Below are 14,075 nucleotides of genomic sequence, written 5' to 3'. Positions count from 1 at the left end.
AGTTCACCTACCTAGGCTCAATTATCATCAGTAACCTGTCTCTCGATGCATAAATCAACAAGCACATGGGAAAGATGTCCGCTGCTATGTCCAGACTGGCCAAGAAGGCATGGGAAAATGGCGTACTGACACGGAACTCAAAAGTCCGAGTGTATCAAGCCTGTTACCTCAGTACCTTGCTCTACGGCAGCGCGGCCTGGGCAACATATGTCAGCCAAGAGCGACGTCTCAACTCATTCCATCTTTGCTGCCTCCGGAGAATCCTTGGCATCAGGTGGCAGGACCGTATCTCCAACGCAGAAGTCCTCGAGGCGGCCAACACCCCCAGCATATACACCCTACTGAGCCAGCGGCGCTTGAGATGGCTTGGCCATGTGAGCCGCATGGAAGATGGCAGGATCCCCAAGGACGCATTGTACAGCGAGCTCGTCACTGGCATCAGACCCACCGGCCGTCTGTGTCTGCGCTTTAAAGGCGTCTGCAAACGCGACATGAAGTCCTGTGACGTTGACCACAAGTTGTGGGAGTCAGTTGCCAGTGATCGCCTGAGTTGGCAGACAGCCATCAAGGGGGGGCTAAAGAGTGGCGAGTGGAAGAGATTTCGCAGTTGGCAGGAAAAAAGACAGAAACGCAAGGTGAGCGCCAACTGTGTAACAGCCCCGACAACCAATTTTATCTGCAGCACCTGTGGAAGAGTCTGTCACTCTAGAATTGGACTTTATAGCCACTCCAGGCACTGCTTCACAAACCACTGACCACTTCTAGGTGCTTACCCATTGTCTGTCGAGACAAGGAGGCCAAAGAAAGAAATTATGTACGGACACTGCCGCTTATAGCGGTTGTGTTGGTGTGAACACGATTTGGCCACCACATGAGGTGGATGGTTTATTCAACAAGGTTGAAAGATAGGGGAACCAAGAACAGGGCTGCTTGGTTGACGAGGGAGATAGCGATAATGTTGGTACAAAGAAGAGGGTGTATGATGCATGTCAGGTGAACTCATTAAGTGAAAACCGGGCCATATACAATAAGTTGAGAGGGGGTATGAAGAGGAAAATAAGACTGGCAAAGAGAGAATATGAAAATAGAATGGCAATCAACATAAGAGGGAACCCAAAAATCTTCTACCAGCATGTAAATAGTAAGTGGGTGGTAAGAGATGGAGTGGAGCCTGTTAAGGATAATGAGGGTGATATGTGCTTTGAGGCACAGGGCAAGCCTAATAGACTTAATGAGTACTTTGTTCAAACACCTTAGGAGGTACTAGACTAGAATGTTGTGTCAAATGCCTTATTAATATTCCAATACAATAGTCCTTCATATAGTGCCTTTCCTTTTGTGCGATGGAGCCGGTCATTGTGGAGCCAGAAACTGTACAAGTGGCGCAGTGGTTAGCACTGCAGCCTCACAGCTCCAGGGACCCGGGTTCGATTCTGGGTACTGCCTGTGTGGAGTTTGCAAGTTCTCCCTGTGTCTGCGTGGGTTTTCTCCGGGTGCTCCGGTTTCCTCCCACAAGCCAAAAGACTTGCAGGTTGATAGGTAAATTGGCCATTATAAATTGTCACTAGTATAGGTAGGTGGTAGGGAAATATAGGGACAGGTGGGGATGTTTGGTAGGAATATGGGATTAGTGTAGGATTAGTATAAATGGGTGGTTGATGTTCGGCACAGACTCGGTGGGCCGAAGGGCCTGTTTCAGTGCTGTATCTCTAATCTAATCTAAATCAATGTTTCTTCCCTGTAATCTTCAATTCAATTATTTAGAACTGACAGTGAGGGTTTTAACTCCCAGGTGGAAAGGAGGAAAGAGGTACAGTCTTCGGAGCATCCTAAATGGGCCATCTGGCCAGCAACCCGTCAAAATTGCCTTGGGATCTATTTGTGGAATTGGATACCGATTTGCATGTATTTATGAGATGGATGCCTCAGCCACCCGGTGTGAAAACAGCCATGGATGATATCAGAGCAACAAAAAGTGATGCATGGTTTTAACTCTTGTTAATGACCTATATGTTTTAGTAGATAGCCTGACAGTTTAGTATTTATTGCAATTTAGAGGGCAGGAGAACATGGCAAGTATGCCACATGATCTCCAGTGCAGCAAACCATAGTTAAGGGATAATTTCTATCCATGGGGTATTACTGTCCCATTCAAGCACAAATAATATATCAGTTCACAGGACACTCAATTTACATATGGAACTACTTTTCTCCCATGAACACATGTTAAAAGTTGTGGTAGAAAACCTGCATCATAACCCAGAGAGTGGTGAACCTGTGGAATTCTCTATCACGGAACGCAGTTGAGGCCAAATCATTAAATATATTCAAGAAAGAGTTAGATATAGTTCTTAGGGCTAATGGGATCAAGGGATATGGGGAGAAAGCGGGAACAGGTTACTGAGTTTGGATGATCAGCCATGATCGTATTGAATGGCGGAGCAGGCTCAAAGGGCCGAATGGCCTACTCTTGCTCTTATGTTTCTATGAATTTTGTATCAGTGTTCACGAAGGAAGTGGAATCTGACAAAATATCAGTAGAAGTGGAGAGAGTAGAAGTAATGGATAGGATAAAAATTGAGAGGGGGTTGGTACTAAAAAGACTTGCTATGCTTAGGGTTGACACCTGGTCCGGATGGCTTGTATCCCAGTTTGCTAAAGGAAGTAGGGATGGAGATAGCAGAAGGGCTCCCAATCTTCCTTGGTTACGGGGATGGTGCCAGAGGACTGGAGAGTGGCAAATGTGACACTCTTATTCAAGAAAGGGTGTAAGGACCAGTCCTAGCAACTACAGGCCAGTTAGTTTAACATCAGTGGTGGATAAAAAACAATAATCAGGGAAAAAATCAACAGACTCTTAGAGAGGTTCAAGTTAATTAAGGATAGCCAGCATGGATTTGGAAAAGTCAGATCATGCTTGACTAATCTAGTTGAATTTTTTGATGAAGTAACAGAGTAGGTTGATGAAGAGAATGCGGTGGATGTTGTCTTTATGCATTTTAAGAAAGCGTTTGATAAGGTTCCACATAAAAGGCTTGTTAACAAAATTGAGGCTCATAGGAGGGTCAGTGTCCTGTTGGATAAAAAATTGGCTTAAGGACAGAAAACAGCGAGTTGTAGTAATTGGTTGTTTTTTAGACTGGAGGATGGTTGTCGGTTGTGTTCCCCAAGAGTCAGTGCTGGGACCACTGCTATTTTTACTATCTATAGATGACTTGGATCTTGGAATGCAGAATAGAATCTCATAATTTGCTGATACCAACAAACTTGGATGAGTGGTAAACTGTGAGGATGATCTGAACTGCCTGCAACAGGACATAGGCTAGCAGAATGGGAGACAGGTGGCAGATGGAATTTAATACTGACAAGTGTGAGGTGATGCATTTTGGCAGAAGGGATAGGGTGAGGCAATATATACTTAATGGCACAGTTCTAAAGCGTGTGCAGGAACAGAGGGACCTGGGGGTTGTTGGGGTTGTTCTCAAGACTATGACAGGCTTAGATACGTTAGACAAGGAAAAACTGTTCTCATTAACTAATGGGTACAAGGAGTAGGGGACACAGATTGAAGGTTTTGATCAAGAGATGTAGTGGGAATATGAGGAAGAACATTTTTCGCAGCGAGTGGTAATGACCTGGAACTCACTACCCACGAGGGTGGTGGAAGCGGAGACCATCAATGACTTCAAAAGGAAATTGAATGGCCACTTGAAGGAAATAGACTTCCAGGGCTGCGGGTATCGAGCAGGGGAGTAGGACTGACTGGATAGCTCCATTGCCAGCTGGCATGGACTCGATGGGCTGAATGGCCTCTTTCTGTGCTGTAAATGAATCTACTCCATGACTGAATAAATTGCATCTTCAATGGCTAAACACATTAATTTATCAGTCTGCAGCTCCTTAAAGTTACAGACTTGTAATATATTCTGATTGCACAGCTTGGAAGAGTTCACTGTAGTTGACAATCTTTTAACTTGAGGTGATTCTGTTACAATCATTAACACTTTAGTACTCACATCGTCTTACACAGTGTATAGTATTTCTGACAAAAGTCGATATATGGGATTCAGGTGTCTGTTCGCTGTTACAGTTCAAACCAATAGCAATCAGGGCCACATGGTTTGCTGAGTTAGCTGACCTCAACTGGAAACAGTTGGGAATGCTGCAGTTGGCCTCAGTGACCTGAGCTACGGAGGATAAAGTGAGCTCTGATTGGTACGCTGGATGACATTCCAGTGACCCCTGTGCATGTGGAAATTGGGTGAAGTTAGGATTGGACTCCGCTCTGATGCCCTTCACAAAATAGTAGCCTGTTGACCCCTATGGATTCACACATGAAGAATGAACTTTATGGGTGAGATGCTGGGAAGCAATCATGCTGGAGGAAAATTTAAAAATGACTGTAGGGTACTCAGTAGTTAATCTGCATTTTCTTAGGTGATTACTTTTACTGCGTATAAACCATCTCTGAAGTATGGCTTTTAACTCTTCACAGCTACGTGAAGGTAAATCAGTGTCAATGCAGTGGGAGGCATTCAAAGGGGAGATTCAAGGGGTTCAGAATAAACATGTTCCCACAAAGAAAGAAGGTGGGACGGCCAAATCTAGAACACCATGGATGTCAAGGAGCCTACAGGGTAAGATAAGGCAGAAAAGGAAAGCTTATGTCCGACACTGAGAGCTCAATACTACAGAAAGCAGAGAGGAGTATAGAAAGTAGAGGAGTGACATCAAAAAGGAAATTAGGAAAGCTAAGAGAGGGCATGAAAGAATATTGGCAAGCAAAATCAAGGTGAATCCAAAGATGTTTTATCAATACATTATGAGTAAGTGGATAACTAAGGAAAGAGTAGGGCCCATAAAAGACCAAAAAGGTAACCTATGTATAGGGGTGGAAGATGTTGGTATTGTTCTTAATGAATACTTTGTGTCTGTCTTCACAAAAGAGGGGACGATGCAGATATTGTAATTAAGGAAGAGGGGTGTGAAGTATTGGATGTGATAACCATAGGGAGAGAGGAAGTATTAATGGGATTAGCATCCTTGAAAGTTTATACATCATCCTAGGCTGTTAAAAGAAGTAAGAGAGAAATAGCGGAAGGTCTGACCATCATTTTCCAGTCCTCACTGGATACAGGTATGGTGCCGGAGGATTGGAGGACTGCTAATGTTGTACTTCTGTTTAAAAAGGGAGCGAGGGATAGACCAAATAATTACAGGCCAGTCAGTCTAACCTCAGTCATGGGCAAATTATTGGAATCAATTCTGAGAAACAGGATAAACTGTCACATAGAAAGGCACAGGTTAATCAAGGATAGTCAGCATAGATTTGTTAAGGGAAGATCTTGTTTGACCAACTTGATCAAATTTTTTGAAGAAGTAACAAGGAAGATAGATGAGGGTAGTGCAGTTGATGTGGTCTATATGGATTTTAGCAAGGCTTTTGAGAAGGTCCCACATGGCAGACTGGTTAAAAAAATAAAATCCCATGGGATCCAGGGAAATGCAGCAAGGTGGATACAAAATCGACTCAGTGGCAGGAAACAAAGGGTAATTGTTGACAGGTGTTTTTGTGATGGGAGGGCTGTTTCCAGTGGTATTCCGCAGGGCTCAGTACTGGGTCCCCTGCTTTTTGTGGTAATTATTCACAATTTGGATGTAAATATAGGGGGAATGATCAAGCTTGCAGATGACACAAAGATTGGCTATGTGGTAGATAGCGAGGAAGGTAGCCATAGGCTGCAGGAAGATATTGATGGTCTGGTCAGATGGGCAGAAAAGTGGCAAATGGAATTCAACCTGGAGAAGTGTGAGCTGAAGCATTTGAAGAGGTCAAACAAGGCAAAGGAACACACAATTAATGGGAAAATACTGAGAAGTGTAGAGGCAGTGAGGGACCTTGGAGTGAATGTCCACAGATCCCTGAAGGTAGCAGGACAGGTCGATATGGTGGTTAAAAAGGCATATGGAATCTTTTCCTTTATTAGCTAAGATATAGAATATAAGAGCAGGGAGGTTATGCTGGAACTGTATAACTTATTGGTTTAGGCTACAACTTGAGTACTGTTTGCAGTTCTGGTCACGTCATTACAGAAAGGATGGAATTTCACTAGAGAAGGTACAAAGGAGATTTACGAGGATGCTGCACGGACTGGAAAGAAAGATTGGATAGGCTGGGGTTGTTCTCCTTGGAACAGAGAAGGCTGAGGGGAGATCTGATTAAAATGTACAAGATTTTGAGGAGCCTGAATAGAGTGGAGGTGAAGGGCCTCTTTATCTTAGCAGAGAGGTCAGTGACTAGGGGGCATAGATTTAAAGTGATTGGTAGAAAGATTTGAGGGGCGATGAGGAAAAAACATTTTCACCCAGAGGGTGGTGGGGGTCTGGAACTCACTGCCTGAAAGGGTAGTTGAGGCAGAGACCGTCAACCCATTCAAAAGGAGTCTGGATATGCACCTCAAGTGCCGTAATCTACAGGACAACGGATCAAATGCTGGAAGGTGGGATTAGAGTGGATGGATCGTTTTTTGGCCAACGGTGGGCCAAGTGGCCTCTTTCTGTGCTGTAAACCTTCTATGATTCTATTATTGATGGCCTCTCAGTTGTGCAATAAGCTTGCCATATTTCACAAATAGAGGCTGGTACATCTTTGTGTCATTCAGTACAAAAATGCATCATTTAGCTCGGAGATCTTTGTCTGGAATCCTTCATTACCTGTCTGTCGTTATTTTCTTATAGCAACAAAACATGATTTTCTATGAATTGTTCTTCAAAAGTAGACTGTTTATGAAAATATACTTGGTCAGAACAGCTTTGCCAGTCTTCAGTCGTTTATACTGTAATTGTAGGTAACTAGGCTGTACTAAAGCTGCATGTCTGCACATGGGTGCATTCCCATAGGGTAAAGATACCTAAATGCCACAGGCTCTGAACAAGGTACAAATGAATGATGATTTTAGCTTATATTTATAAGATGGTTGTGTTGCATGAAATAGTGGTTTTAAAAAAAATCCTATGCCACCAAACGAACCTCTGCAGCCCTCTATCTAGTGTTTATTTTTCATTGTTAAAAATCATTGCCTGAAGCCATTTAATAATTGGATATCTCAACGGGTGGATGAGAGAGCTATGCGGCTAGCAAGAGGAACCTGTTCTCATAATTTTAGATGTTAATTTTATCACCAAGACTCGTGTTGTATTAAATGTCTGTATTTACTTGTGTGAAGGAAAATATCACTAACATTTTCACTCCATGCTGCATTGTGCTGAGTAAATTCCATTGATAATCAGAGTTAAGGTTTGTCTCTGAGATATGCTGTAATATCCTAAATATGCAAGACTCTGACTTCCAGCTGCCACGCTTCTCTACCTGATGTTCCTCAGTAGAATGGCGCAGTTTCAGAGAGGAATCTGTGTTTGGGATGATCGTTGCAAGTCTCAATCTCCCACCCAATTTGGATTGAAAATCTGTACAGCACTGTATCAAATCATCTCAAAACAAAGAGTTGGGGTTAAAGGTAGTTACTCAGATTGGCAAATGGTGGGAAATGGTTGTTCCACCAGGATCGTTGCTGGGACCACTGTTGTTCACCATTTACATAAAAATTTGGACTCTGGAATCAGAAGTACAATTTCAAAATTTGGGCATGACACCAAATTAGTGGGTGTAGTTAATACAGAGGAGGACTCTGACAAAATGCAGGAAGACATTAATAAATTTCCAGAATGGGTGTGTAATTGGCAAATGAACTTCAATATAGCTAAGTGTGCAATAGTACATTTTGGTAGGAAGAATAAGATGGTCACTTACTCTTTGGAAAATAAATTCTAAATAGGGTAGAGCAATAGAGGGATCGGAAGGTACAGGTACACAAACCACTGAAGTCGTGGCTCAGGTTAATAAGGCCATGAAAAAGCAAACAAAGCGCTGAGGTTCATTTCTAAAAAGATATCATTGCAAAGCAGAGAAGTTATGTTAAACTTGTATAGAACCTTGGTTAGACCACACTTGGCATACTGTGAACAGTTCTGGTATCCATATATAGAAAAAGAAAGACTTGCATTTTTATAGCGCTTTTCGCAGCCACCGGACATATAAAAGCGCTTTACAGCCAATGAAGTACTTTTGAAGTATAGTCATTATTGTAATGTAGGAAATGCAGCAGCCATTTTGTGCACAGTAAGCTCCCACAAACAGCATACATAAATACGAACTAGGGGCAGGAGTAAGCTATTCGGCCCCTCGAACCTGCTCCGCAATTCTATAAGATCATGGCTGATCTGTTTGTGGACTCCACTTTCCTGCCTACCCATGATACCCTTTGACTCCCTTGTTTGTCAAGAATCTGTCTACCACTGCCTTAAAAACATTCAATGACCCTGCCTCTGCTGCTTTCCAGGAGAGTTCCACAGACTCACGACCCTCTGAGAGAAAAAAATTCTCCTCATCTCTGTTCTAAATGGGAGACCCCTTATCTTTAAACTGTGCCCCCTAGTTTTAGTCTCTCCCACAAGGGGAAGCATCCTTTCAACATACCCCCTGTCAAGTCCCCTCAGGTTCATAATATTTTGCTAAGATCACTTCACGTCCTTTTAAATTCCAATGAATACAGACCCAACCTGTCAAACCTTTCCTGATAAGATACCCCCTCATCCCAGGAATCAATTGGGTGAACTTTCTCTGAACTGCTTCCAATGCAATTATATCCTTTCCTAAGTAAGGAGACCAAAACTGTACACAATACGCTCACCAATATCCTGTACAACTGTAGCAAAACATCTCTACTTTTATATTCCATTCCCCTTGCAATAAACGACAATATTGCATTTGCCTTCTTAATCACTTGCTATACCTGCATACTAATTTTCTGTGTTTCGTGCACCAGGACACCCAGATCCCTCTGCATCTCAGAGTTCTGCAATCTCTGTCCATTTACATCATATGTTGCTTTTCTATTTTTCCGGCCAAAGTGAACAAGTTCACACTTTCCCACATTATACTCCATCTGCCAAATCTTTGCCCACTCACTGAACCTATCTATATCCCTTTGCAGGCTCCTTATGTCCTCCTCTTCACAACTTACTCTCCTACCTATCTTAGTGTCATCAGCAAACTTCACAATCATACATTCTGTCCCTTCATCCAAGTCATAGATTGTAAATAGTTGAGACCCCAGCACTGATCCCTGTGGCATTCCACTAGGTACAGCTTGCCAGCCTGAAAACGACCCATTTATGCCTACTCTCAGTTTTCTGTTAGCTAACCAATCCTCTATCCATGCTAATATGTTACCCCCTACACCATGAGTTCTTATTTTGTTTAATAACTTTTGATATGGCACCTTGTCAAATGCCTTCTGGAAATCCAAATACATCACAACCACATGTTCCCCTTTATTCACGTTGCTTGTTACTCCCTCAAAGAACTCTAATAAATTAGTCAAACACAATTTCCCTTTCACAAACCATGTTGACTCTGCCTGTTGCATTGAGATTTTCTAAATGACCTACTATAACCTCCTTAATAATAGATTCCAGCATTTTCCCTATGACAGATGTTAAGCTAACTGGCCTGTAGTTTCCGACTTTCTGTCTTCCTCCTTTCTTGAATAGCGGAGTTACATTCGCTATTTTCCAATCTGATGGGACCTTTCCAGAATCTAGGAAATTGTGGAAAATTAAAACTAGTGCATCCACTGTCTCAGCAATGTGTCAATGAACAGATAATCTTTTTGTAATGTTGATTGAGGGATAAATATTTGCCAGGACACCAGGGATAACTCCCCTGCTCTTCAAACTAGTGTCATGGGATCTTTTAGGTCCACCTGAGAGGGCAGACATGGCCTCAGTTTGAAATCTCATCTGAAAGACGACACCTCCTACAGTGCAGCACTCCCTCAGAACTACAGTGGAGTGTCAGCCTTGATTTTTGTGCTCAAGTCTTGGAGTGGGTCTTAAACCCGGAACCTTGTGACTCAGAGGTGAGAGTGCTACTAGCTGAGCCACGGCTGACATAGAAGTACTGGAGAAGATGCAGAAAAGATTTACTAGAATGGTACCAGAACTTAGAGGTTATATCTGTCAGGGAAGATTGAACAGACTCATGCTCTTTTCTCCAAAAAGGAGAAGACTGGTGAGTGATCTGATTGAGGTCTGTAAGATTATGAGGAGATATGATAGGGTAGGTATAGAGAAGTTATTTCCATCTGTGGGTGAGAGAGAACAAGGGGCCATAAATTCAAAGTAGTCACTAATAAATTCAGTAAAGAATTCAGGAGAAACTACACAGACAATGGTTAGAAAGTGGAACTTGCTACCACAGGGAGTAGCTGAGGTGAATGGTATTTAAGGGGAAGCTAGATAAGGAAGAAAAGAATAGAAGGATATGGTGATGGGGGATGATGAAGAAGGGTGGGAGGAGGCTCATGTGAGGCATATACACCAGCATGGTTGTGTTGGCCCAAATGGTCTATTTCTGTGCTGTGAATATTTGGTAATAGCTACTTGTTAGGGGGCAGAATCAGTCAACTTTAGCCATGACAGGGTCAGTTTTAAACTGACGGCTTTTATTGGGTGGGCAGTAGATGGTGTGAGAAAAGTGAAAGGTTGAATTGTGTAAAGACTGAACAGTCATTAAAGTTTCTAAAGTTTCCTTTTTGAAAATAGAATGCTTCAGAAGCAATTCACAGTATTCTTCCAAAATATTAATTGTATGAAACTAGTTTATTGTGTCATTCTAGTTGTTTAAACCTAATTTAAGAATATTGTTTGACTTCACTCTCTCCTCACTAATTTGTAATAAATTCTTTTGTTTCTCTCCTAATATCTCTGCAGGATACAGTGGTGCTTACAAAGTTCCAAGTCAGTAAGTCTCCAAGCGCTTGTAAGGATGGAAGGCATGCTTTCCAGCTTGAACTTTCAGAAGAGACAGGAGCAACAGTGTTTGTAAGTAAAGCTACAATGAATCTTTCTCCGTACAATTTAGATTAGGGCTGTTAATATTATTGCCATTGAAAGTGCTGGAAATTCTTAATAGTGAAGATACAAGATTCTGAAGGGGCTTGACAGGGCAGACACTGAGAGATGATGTTTTCCGTGGGTGGGCAATCTAGAACATGGGCACAATCTTGGGGTAAGGAGTTGATCGTTTGGGACTGAGATGAGGAGAAATTTCTTCATTCAGAGGGTCGTGAATCTTTGGAATTGTCTACCCCAGAAGGTTGTTGATGCTCCTTCGTTGAGTATATTTCAGGCTGAGATAGTCAGATTTTTTTGGTCTCTCAGGGAATCAAGGGATATGGGGAGCAGGCGGGAAAGTGGAGTTGAAGCAGAAGATCATCCATGATCATTGATTGAATGGTGGAGCAGGCTCGAGGGGCCTTATGGTCTACAGCTCCTATTTCTGATGCTCTTATGTTCTTATGATGTGATATGTGGTGTTTAGTCTAAATCCAAACAGTCTGAATGGCAGATAAAGAATAAACATGATTCACAAAAAAAATGCAGCCTTGAAAAGACGTGACTGCTACAGCACCAATACAGAGTTACACAGAAGTAACAGCATGGACACAAGTCCTTCAGCCCAACCCATTCACCTTGGTGTTAATCTTCCACATGAGCAATAGTCCTTATCCCATGTCCCAATATTCTCCTTTCTTAAACCTGCATAACTGTTTGTCAGTGCTGACGTGTCCGCTGCTTCCTACTAGACATTCTGGAAATGGTAAATCCATAGCAGTCCTTCAACTTAAGCCATGGAAGTAGGACTAGTGGGCACAGGTTCAAACTGTTGAAAAGGAAATTTAGGATTGATGTTGGGCATTTCATCACACAGAAGAGGGTTAGCTCTAGGAAGGGACATGCAGTGGGATACTCAAAGTCAAAACTCGGGAGTCATTGAAGTGACGAATAGATGTGGTGCCACAGTATTTTGTTAATGGATGAGCTGAGCGGAATCCATAATCAGCTTCTAATCTTAAATGATACCAGATAGTGCCATTTGAGATCAGAGACCGCAGTGGGAAGCATACTGAGTTAGATCTCGTAGCAGTAAATAATAGAAGAACCATGAGTATAATTGAAAAAGTAGGTGTCTTTTCAATCAGAAGATCATAATATATTTATGAATGAGGAAGCCACTTGGCTCATTTTAGTTCATCCATCCAGAATGTCCTTTAACCCTCATTTCAAAATACAATTTTTTTCTTGTGATACCAGTTTTTTGCCTCCACTATTCTGTTTCCAAGTATTGACCATTTTTGTGTTAACAACTTCCTGACATCAGTCTTAAATTTACCTTCGACTAGTTTGAACCTATATCCCCTTGTCCTACTCTCACAATTTAATTTAGCTATTTTCCGGATTTGTCTTTTTATACCCTTAACTATCTTGAATACCTCTATAAGGTCTTCATATTGCTACCTCCTTTCAAAGCTGAAAACCCCACGTTTCTCTGCTGTTACTCAGACTTTTAACACCACTGATCAACACTGGGGCTCTTTTCTGCTCAGTTCGCAATGCTTGATTGTTTCTCTCGGTGGCCCGAACTGGGCACAGATCGGAGGAGGTGAAGACCTGAGCATCACGCAATTTGCTCATGACTTCATTGTCCATGTCTTCTTCAGTTTTGGTTAAATGATTCAACATTCTCTTCAGTCAGGTCAATTTTGTTGCTTTTATCCGCAAGTACATTTAGGGGTCGATTTTGGGAAACTAAAAACTTCCTTTTCCTCACAGAGCACGTTAGACAACAAGGCTACATAAGGCAAAAGATGAAACCGTAGCAGAATGAAATCATTTTGCCAATGATGTTGCAATATATCAATACCTTTTTCCTAATATTTGTTGTGTTGTGAGTAAGAGAATCACATTAAAATATTGTGTATAATTTTTGAAGGATTATAGTACATGCAAAGATCTATAAAATTTCAAAATGCTACTGTTCTGCTTGTTTAATTGTTTAATTATTTAATTCTCATGATGGCTGCATTTTTAAAAAAGAACAGTTGTTAACATTTTGTTGCACTTATCTATTTACACACAAGCTTGCTCTCCTATAAATCTGTATACAACTGTCCCTGGTTCACTGGTTTTTAATTTATAAAATTGATAAGCATATCATTGAAGGAAAGATACAAAAGCTTTAATTGTTAGTTATTTTCTTTCAACTATATGATTCAGGTTTACTATTTAGTTACTGATGCAGCGAAATTACTTTATTTTTCTTTTAAAACTAGATATACATATATATCAAAATGTTCCACAACAGAGAATTAATATCAAAATACTTATTAGTAGAGGTGGGATTTACTTAAACGGTGACAAGTGAGCCCTGCACTCGGCTGTATTTGAAATATTTTCCACACTTCTGAACTTTGCTGTTCAATTAGATAGAAATTAGCTGCATTATTAAATGATGATTTTTGCAGTGCATCATTTTTATCATAAATGCATCAGATCTGTCTGAAAATGTGCATGGAATTTGATTTCAGAGGCCTAGTCCAGACTAAATATCCTTAATTTTGGACTGTACGTAATCTCTTATACATTGAAATGTTCTTCCTACAAGATGTCAAGATAGGCCAGATCTCCTTGGTCATCTTCCTGTTCGTTCTAAATAAAAAAAGGTCCTCAGCGACTGCCAAAAGTCCTTGCTGACAGATACAGCATTCCACACCAGTCAGGGTTTTTCTACATGGGCTGTCACTTTGCTGCTAATCTCTGCCATCTTTTACCATAATTTACAATTTTTCTTTTCGACACGTACCAGCCATGATGCTTTACTTTGGTACTAAGAAGAAGAAAAGTAAGATTTATTAGTGTGGAGTGAAGATTCTGATTTGCTATTTTGACGAGAGCTGGATTCCAAGAGCTCCATTGTAAATGTGATAGCTGCCTTATCCCTCAATCCCTGTCAATGCACATAGATCATAAGAAATAGGAGCAGGCTTAGGCTATTCAGTCCCTCGAGCCTGGTGCGCCATTCAAATTAGATCATGGCTGATCTGTTTGTGGCCTCAACTCCACTTTCCTGCCTGCCCCCCTAACCCTTTACTTCCTTATAGATCAAAAATCTG

General features: G+C 41.5%; 1 protein-coding gene across 3 annotated transcripts in view; it reads left to right on the top strand.

The window, feature by feature from the left end:
- Positions 1–14,075, top strand: part of pot1 (protection of telomeres 1 homolog) — a 399,782-nt gene that overhangs the window by 120,520 nt on the left and 265,187 nt on the right. For all 3 annotated transcript variants that reach the window (XM_068050910.1, XM_068050911.1, XM_068050912.1), the window contains exon 5: positions 10,834–10,944. In XM_068050910.1, the coding sequence (XP_067907011.1) occupies positions 10,834–10,944 (111 nt within the window). The remainder of the gene's footprint in view (positions 1–10,833; positions 10,945–14,075) is intronic.

The sequence above is a fragment of the Heterodontus francisci genome, chromosome 18 (genome assembly GCF_036365525.1).
Source record: "Heterodontus francisci isolate sHetFra1 chromosome 18, sHetFra1.hap1, whole genome shotgun sequence".
NCBI lineage: Eukaryota > Metazoa > Chordata > Chondrichthyes > Heterodontiformes > Heterodontidae > Heterodontus > Heterodontus francisci.
This window is presented reverse-complemented; position numbering and strand designations above follow the sequence as displayed.